The sequence below is a fragment of the Phoca vitulina genome, unplaced genomic scaffold (assembly GCF_004348235.1).
Source record: "Phoca vitulina isolate PV1807 unplaced genomic scaffold, GSC_HSeal_1.0 scaffold34, whole genome shotgun sequence".
NCBI classification, from domain to species: domain Eukaryota; kingdom Metazoa; phylum Chordata; class Mammalia; order Carnivora; family Phocidae; genus Phoca; species Phoca vitulina.
Window position 1 is genome coordinate 18,560,528 of NW_022589737.1, and position 9,118 is coordinate 18,569,645.

A 9,118-nucleotide genomic window follows, 5' to 3' on the forward strand; every position below is an offset into this window, starting at 1 on the left:
TCCTCCAACATTATTTCAGAATCAGTCTTAAATTTTTCTTATTTGCTTTTATTTGAAAGGGGTGAAAAATGACATTTCCTATTTTTCAATTCTTCCTAAGCAATTTCAGGGAGTGGAATGCTGAACTGATTGGGAAAAAACAAAAGAACAACAACAACAAAAAACAACCTCATGATGGTCTCGTAAATTTCACTGAGCGACTGGAACAAATGTCAAAGGTCAATGTGGACAAGTTCAAAGGAGAAAACAATAATTATGCTGATACAACATGCTAATAATAATATATAAAGGAATTATCATTTGTCATGTACGAAAGGAGTGTTGGAATTATTTTTAATAACTCTCAGAACGTATCAGCCCAAGGTGCTTCTGTAGCTAAAGAAAAAGGAAAAGCTAACAAAATCTTAGCATTATTGAGAAAGGTTCTGAAAATGAATAAAAGCATTACTATGCTACGTGTATAAAACTGCACTTAGGAGCCTGGGCTGCTTCACCTTAATACAACTGGAAAGAAGAAACAGAGTCCAAAGGAAAGAAACCCAACCAGTAAAGAGGCTAGAATCACCTTCATATGAGAACAAACCAAAAGGATGAGAAACTTTCAATGGGAAAGATGAAGGCTAAGAAGACTAGGCCCAAAGTCTGAAATACAATGGAAGCTGTGAAAAGATAAATTATCTGTCTTTCCATCAGATCTCAGAATAGAAGAACTGAGGAATACCCTCCAAATAAGAAAGCTACAGTTTGGAGACCAAAACAAATACCAACTTAAATAAAGAATGGCATTAGGCACAACAACAGAATTGTATTGGCCAAATATGTGAATAACTGTGAGATTTTAGATGAAGCCATGTCTTGAAGGAAAGTTGGCAAGGTCTGGAATTCAGCACTGGCCTTGGGAGACACATCCACAGAAAGTACTACAATGCTCTTCCATAAAACCACAGTTACACAGGGTGTGAGAGGTTTGCTTTTCTAGGAAATTTCTTATGTTTTTAGGCATATACATCCTTAGTACAAAGACATTTCTCACCATCTCACCACACTGGCGCCTCATATTTTCCCAGTAGATTTATTAATCATCATTGATGATGATCTATAGCTTGCATATGGAGCACTCTATAATGCTGACTGGCTAATAGGCATTCTACCGTCCTTGGTGAGACATAAGATAGGTCATTTTTAGGAAGCTAAATTTGCCATTTGTTTAAGTGTAGAGCTCAAAAAAATTCGAGCAGGTCCTACAACTTAAAGAAATAATCATTGCCTTTAAAACAAGGTAATCATCTTTCAACAAAATATCCCTTACCATTTGGTTAGTCAGTTTTTAAAATCCTATCATTGGCCTTGAGATCTGAGAAGGATTCAAGTTCCAATGAGAATTTGAACATCAACGAATGGTTCAAACAGTCAGACTTTCTACTCACATGCATAAATATTTCATAATCCTTAGCAGTCCCATTTCCCTGTGGTTCTGGAATACACAATATCTGTCTGATTTTTAAAAGAGGAAAAAAACCTGTTCTAACAAAACCCTTAATGGAACTGACAAGGTAGTGAGTATGGAGACCAAAAGAAATACAACATTTACAAGTGAAAAAGTTAGTAACAGGTTTATAGACAATCAAAATAAAAGCATTTGAAAATATGGAATAAATCTTATTTATCAATATATACAATTAAATATCAGCTCTATACTACTTTTTTTTACAATATCCTGAAAAATAAAAGTTCCAAGAAAATATCTGACTCCCTGTGATACGTAAGTATCCATAAATCAGAATATGATACAATTATCTAGGTAAGTAAACATGTTCATTTTGAAGATGAAATAATCATGGATTTTATTTTTAATACCAAATGTTATCCAATAATTAACAGCATGTTAATACAAAACAAATAGACTTTTAATTCTAGTTTTAAATATAAAACTGTTAAGATACTCAGGCATCGTGTCTTGAACCGTTTCTCTCAGGCTGCTGAGAATAAGAATATACCTTTTTTTACTTTCTTGAGTATTTTGGCACTCTCCTATTTTTAATAATTCTCTGTGCAGCTGCAATCGTTCCATTTCTATAATTCTCAAGAGATCATCACGTGACTGTAACTCACTTTTCACCTCTGAGAGTCCTGCTTCCATGGCCTACATAAAAACATCAAACAGGTCCAGTGCTCACATTTGGATATCATGATTACAATATATTTAAAAACATTTAATATCTATGAACCAGCCTAATTCCAGATTAACTGGTGTCGAGTCCTTGGTTGGCTCTGTCTTACAGAATTTCATTCCTTCAGTCATTTACTCAACAAATATTTGCTGAGTCCTCATTATGTGCTCAACACTGAAGTTACAGACATAGACTCTGTTCTCAGTGGGCTTACAGTCTAGTGATAAGGAGTAATCATTAATCACACAAATCCGGGCACACTGTATGTGAGTCTGAGAGAATTATAAAGGTATGTAAAAAATATTAATGTGTAAAATTTGGATTAATGCCAATAATGCCCAATTTAAAGACAATAGCCAGGAAGAATCTAATTTCAAAGCTGGCCTACACAGTGAGTTATAAACCGTGGTCTACGGCTCCACTGTTGCCCAGTAATAGCCCTACTTTATCTGGCAACTAGAAACACCAGCAATCCTGTGAATCCAGTGTTTTATTTTGTTGATAAGAGGCTTGAGCAAGTTTAAAAGCTGTTGGAAAGCATCTAGGCAGGAGAGAGGAGGAGTAACAGTAATGGTGTTGGTTCCTGGGAAGGTAAGTGGAGTGGGTCCCAAAGCCCAGGTGGAAGAATTGCCTAAAGCAAAAGGAAAGAAGGAAGGAAGATGGAATGTAGACAAGTATATGCAACTGGATATGGAGAGATAAGACAGCGGCTCTCTGTTGGCTTCTATTTTCCTTGTGAAGTAAAAAGATGGCACTAGAAGGAGAAGGGGAGATAGGGGCAAGGGAATGATTTTTTTAAAAGATTTTATTTATTTGAGAGAGAGTGTGCACGGGGGTGGGGTGGGGGGAAGAGGGGCAGAGGAAGAAGCAGACTCCCTGCTAAGTGGGAGCCTGATGCAGGCTCGATCCCGGACCCTGGGATCATGACCCGAGCCAAAGGCAGATGCTTAACTGACTGAGTCACCCAGGCGTGCCCATGGGAGTGATTTTTGAGAGTGGAGAAGGTTTGAAATGGCCTGCAATGAAATGGATAATTAGCTGATTGGAGCAACAGAAGAGGATTCCTGGCAGTGTTGAGTACTCATTTGAGATTTGTGACCATGACCCGATGAGTGATTTTCTCCAGCAGTACTTGGCTGTTCTCTGGGAGAGAGGTTATGGCAGAGTCCTTTCAAATCATCAGGTTTCTTCTACTCACTTATGCAGGGAAACTAATATTTATTAAATGTATCTGACCCAGGTCATCAAATCCATTGCCACTTTTAGTAGATGAGGAAATTGAGGGCCAGACTTGGTCCAGAATCACAGAGCTTACAAGTGGCAGATTTTAGAAAAGACAAATCCAGGTCTTTTGGAACATTCAAAATGCAAAAATAATTTGTTTCATGCAACATTAGTGAAACAGCCCTGTAGTTTATTGGCAAAGACAGGGTGGGGTGTTACAAGGGCAGGAGGTTTCTCTGCTAATAAAGGCTGTAGGAAACACTACGGACATCTTTAAAAATCATTTGTTCGATAACTCTGTATATATCAATAACAGATTTATATATAATCCACGTACCATAATATTCACCCATTTACAGTATATAATTCAGTGGACTTAGTATGTTCACGAAATTGTGCAGGCATCACTACTAATTCCAGAACATTTTCATCACAACCAAAATAAACCCAAAACCCATCAGTAGTCACTTCCCATTTTCCCTCCCCCTAGTCCCTGGCAACTACGAACGTACGTTCTGTCTCTATGGAACTACCCACTCTGGACATAGTCTTTGCGACTGGCTTCTTTCACTCAGCATAATGCTTCCCAGGTTCATCCATGTTACAGCATGGATCAATATTTTATTCCTTTTTGGTGATGGATAATATTTAATTGTATGAATATACCACACTTTTGTTTATTAGTTCATCAGTTGCTGGACATTTGATGTTTCTTCTTTTTGGCCATTATGAATAACACTGCTATAAAATTTCATGTACAAGCTTTGGGCATATGTTTTCTTATTCATTAATTCTTACCCCAAAATTCACAGAGCCTAGAAATATAATTATGCAGACAGTATAGGACATATGAGTTCCCAGAGAAACTTTTTTTTTTTTTAACCAAAGCCTTAAATTTATACATTTTCCGGGAGACCTAGAGACCTGGGTTTGGGGAAGGACCTCGCTGTAATACTTTAGCCCCAGAAGTTCCTGGGCTGACTTGGAAATAAGAGGATAAATATATTCCAATAGGTGATTTAATAAACTTGTTTGGATAAAGGTGTGTTTGGATAAAGTCCCTGTTTCAAACAGTGGGGATTTTTCAGATGAGCCTAAAATTTCAAAATAAACAAAAGAAATGTGAAACAATCGATTCGCAAGTAGAAAAACAAATTGACTTGATGTGAATGTCATCCATTACTTTGGCCAATTGAAGAAGGCACCATCTGGGCTCCCTGCCTTGCAAATTTGCCACCACTTGAAGCTGCATGTGGGCAACTAGGTCTTCCTTCAGTCAGGGAAGGGGAGTATAAAAAGGGCCTAGCTCCGGGCCAATTTGAAATGCAGAGTCACCATGGACTAGGGTTAATTAAAATTCTGTAAAATGTGATAATAATAGTTTATTTCTTTACTGTTATTAGAAAAGAATACCTATAAGACTGATATTTGGAGATACCATGTCACTAAGGAAAAAAAAGCTTATTTGTGATCTAGCTAACCCTGGTAAGAGAATTTATGTCAAAATTGAAACTTTTCATAATATAAATCAATAATAATGATTTGACACGTTTTTCTAACATGAATGAATACGCAAAAGATTTTAATTATAATTGACAGAATTATGTAAATTGACTATAAAAGTATGAGAAAACTTTGTTGATATAAATTGAGAGTTGTTTTTTGACTTATGCAATATCCCTTTGAATTCAATGTTAATAATACTGAGTTGACACAGATTAGTGAATTTGTTTAACTTAGATGTAGCTTTAAAATTGGCATGCTTTTGCATAAAAGCCAAATTAATTATTTGTCACTGTGGATGCAAATATTTAGGAAAGTGACTCTTTGGTACCTGATTCAGTGACTAAAACACTCTCAAGTTTCTTTGGAACAACTTAGGTACATAAATCTACCTTTTTTTAAAAACTCGACCCCCAACACGGGGCTCAAATTCACAGCCTCAAGATCGAGAGTTGCATGCTCTACCGACTGAGCCAACCAGGGGCCCCTGTACATCTACTTTTTTAAACTGTAAATTTTATGACATCTAAACACAGGTCAAGTATTTCCAGTGACTACTTGGCTTCCAAATTGGGAGATATGCTGTAAGTGTAAATACACACCAGATTTTGAGGACTTAGTATGAAAAGAAATGGAAAATATCTCATTATTTCATTAATAACTTTTTACATTGATCGTATGTTGAAATGATAACACTTTAGATATATGATGGACTGAGTAAAATATATTACTATTATGTATTAATTTCACCCATGTCTTCTGTCTTCTTTTGATGTGGTTACTAGAAAAACTTAAATTATATTTGTGGCTTGCATTATATTTCACTGCACAGTGTGGTTCTAGTACGTTAACGACCCACTAACAAGCACACTAAAAGGTCAGTGTTGGGGGGCATAGCTCTTAGAAAAATGCAGAACAATTTCTTTTTGTCATTAACCTCCAATGGGAAATGCTGCACATTTAAAAAATGTGAGTGTAGTACAGCATAGTAAATAAATATATGCAATGGGATTAATATGTATACTGACACATTTCAGAGTTGTGGAAAGACAAGTGAGAAGATGTGATTCATGTGAAAATCCAGATGCATCTGGCATTCACGTGTGTTGTAAACTAAAGAGAATTTTATATACAACAAGTGACAGTAATTCAAACTGAAATAGCTGTCTTTTTAAATTCATGTGCAAGATGTGGAGCACTGTCACATGACAGGTCTTTGCAAAAAGAGAAGAGAAACTTCTTTCTAAATATATGCACTGGCTAAGTGATTATTTACCTCTAATAATTCCCATTTGGTAAAATACAAATTTTGTAAAACAAGTTTAAGGCCCATCTGTTTAGTTAGAAATTCGCCTTTAAACCTTCAAATCAGCTACCAAATAGTAAATAATTGATATCTTCTTATTCCGTATTTGCTTTAAAGCAAGAGAATGAAACATAGGTCACATTTGGAAATAAAACAGGGAAAAGGCCAAATGAAAGCATTATTTTCAGCATTTGTCTTCTACAGGCATCAAAAACAAGTAGTGTTTCCTTGGGCATAGAAATCTTATCTGTTAGCTATCTTGAAGTTTCCGAACCAAACTACTTCTTAAAGATCTTTTCATTAAAGCTTTAACGTATTTTTATGTGTCAAGCATACTCCAGAATAATTTGGTTTGTTTTTTAAGACATGTGATTCTTTTGTAAAATATAAAATGGAGATTCTTAGTTTAAATTTAATAATGTTTCTAGATCCAAGAATAACTAAATTATTTTTGTTTAGTGAATACAAATCTGTAAAAATAACTTTGGCAAATTTTCTCATAGAAATTGGTATATAAATAAAAATAAATAACAGTCATATTAAAATGTATCATTAACTATGAAAAACCTCATAAAATAGAGTAGAAAACTGGTGAAGAATATGAGTAAAATAATATTTCAAAACTTAAAGCAAGGTTTCTCAACCTCAGCACTATCTATACTTTGGTCTGGATAATTCTTTGTTGTGAGGGTTGTCTTGTGCATTATAGGATGCATAACAATATGTCTGGCCTCTACGCACTAGATGTCAATAGCATCCCTTTCCCCTGTTGTGACAACCACAAATATATCCAAGCATCACCAGGTGTCACTTGGGGAGCAAAGTCACTCCACTAGAGAATCACTGATTTAAAGGAAAGTCATAACGATTAGGGGCAACTAATACTGTTATTTTATAAACTCTGGTATAAATAACAATAAGAATATTTCACAACTGATTGGCTTCTATGAGGAGCTGAGTTTTTATTTTGTTAGTATATATTCAGGAATATTAGTAAATTATTATGTATGTTGATATACGTATATATCAGGAAAAGTCAAGGTGGATAACATGGACTTTCCTTAGCCCAGACGAGCTACGGAGCCTTCTCAGGGTGCGTGCATGTAAGCCCTTATGTGGGCGGGAGGATGAGTCATATCCTGTTGAACTTGGGTCAGGAGGGTAAATCAATTAAATGATATTGCTAAAGGACAGGGAGGCCTTGGCCTTCAAGTAGTCTGAGGCCTCTAACCTCCTGCTACACGTTCAGACTCTCTGGTTGCACTTTCTCTCTTCTTGTCAATAGGAGTGCCCGTGTGAGAAGTATTCGTTTAAGGCATTCACTTGGAGAGAGGGAAGAGATTATGAACTGGGAATGTTAATTTATTAATGTTTCTCAATGTACACTCTTCCTCTATTTGCAACATTCTTTCTTTTAACCAGATTCTCCAACTTCCTTCCTGGAAAAATATAAAAAAGTTCTGAGAAGGAGAAAGATGGGGCTGGTCTAGGAAAGCATGACAGAGAAAGTCAGTCATGCTGCCAAGAGAGGGAAACAGAGGCTCTTTCTAGAATACAGGGTAAGAGTAGCCATTTCTATTTTACAAGTGAGCCAAAGAACCAAAAGCTGAACCTCAGCCTATAAAAAAGGATGTTCTTGGATGCTGTAATAGGTCCAAACAAAATTCTTTTGGCGAGATTAAGAGGAACTGACGTTAGTGAAGAAGCTGAGCCTCACCGAAGCATACAAGCAGACTTCATAACTGGGCTCATTCATGAAATATGTTTAGGGCAAACTAAAGAGAACAGAACAGAAAATAGATTTCTGGGGACCAGAACCAAAAAGACCTCGAAAAAGGACAAAGAGGACCGACTCCTCAGTCTGTGCTGGATGACCTAAAGCCCAGGGCAGAAAATGTGGGAACGACCCACAAACACACTCTACTTACTTATTGATTGTGATCCTGGTGCAGACTCTGGCAGTTCAAAGACAGCTGCAGAATGTCTTGAAATAAACGCCAGAGGCATGACCAGTTGTCCCAGGCCCAGGGAGATGGAAAAGGAAGCCCCTGAGAGAAAAATCTCCTCAGAAGCAGAGGTCCTGCAAGCCCCTCTGAAGGGACCAGGTAGGCTGACGGGCAAACTGAACACACGGAAGCCACCTGACAGCCTCTTGAGTAGAAGAGTAAGGGCTAGTCTTACCTACGTTACAGCAAAGCTGGAGAAAACACCATCAGTACCTCCCCTATTTCTAGACAATTTGTGGCTTGTTCAGCGCTTAGGATTTGTGGTTTAGCTTGCTTTGTTTGTTAACATATATTCTGATTTGTATTAGAATAACACCCCCCTCCCCACATGAAGCTGGATTTGGGGATGGAGGAGGTGTCCTTCTCTTAGAAACGCCATGGAAGCAGAGAAGCTGGGAGCCTTGTGTTCGGCCCCCTACAGACATGGAGAAAGAGGAACATGGAGAGTAGATGTTGGAAGAGAAAGAAATAAAAGAACTAATCCCATATATAACGCGGCGGGATGGGAGGATGAGGAGTTGGCGCAAGACGAAAAAATGACCCTGGGAGTTTAAGTGGTAGAAGATCCTGAGGAATGTCTTAAAGAAGTGGAAGTCCGCTCAGATAGTGGCGTCCGAAGTATATCTCAGCGTGAGGAAGGGACAGAGAGGGACTGAGAATGGGCCAGCTGACATGTTCGACGTGGTAGAAAAGGGCTGAATGCTTGTAGGTGGGAGATAAGACCAAAATGGGGGATAAAACTATAGAATGTGTCAACTAACTGGGATATCCATGAATAAGAAATATATATTTAGTAAAGAAATGGGTAATGACCAATTTTGATGTATGCTGTATTACTTTCTTAGTGATACAGAAGTAAACAAGAAAGAAAGAAAGAAAGAAAGAAAGAAAGAAAGAAAGAAAGAAAG

General features: G+C 37.1%; 1 protein-coding gene across 1 annotated transcript in view; it reads right to left on the reverse strand.

Annotated features, from left to right (window-relative positions):
- The window catches only part of DEUP1 (deuterosome assembly protein 1), a 202,557-nt gene that overhangs the window by 35,764 nt on the left and 157,675 nt on the right, over positions 1 to 9,118 (reverse strand). The window contains exon 9 of the mRNA XM_032426313.1: positions 1,998 to 2,143. Within this exon, the coding sequence (XP_032282204.1) occupies positions 1,998 to 2,143 (146 nt within the window). The remainder of the gene's footprint in view (positions 1 to 1,997; positions 2,144 to 9,118) is intronic.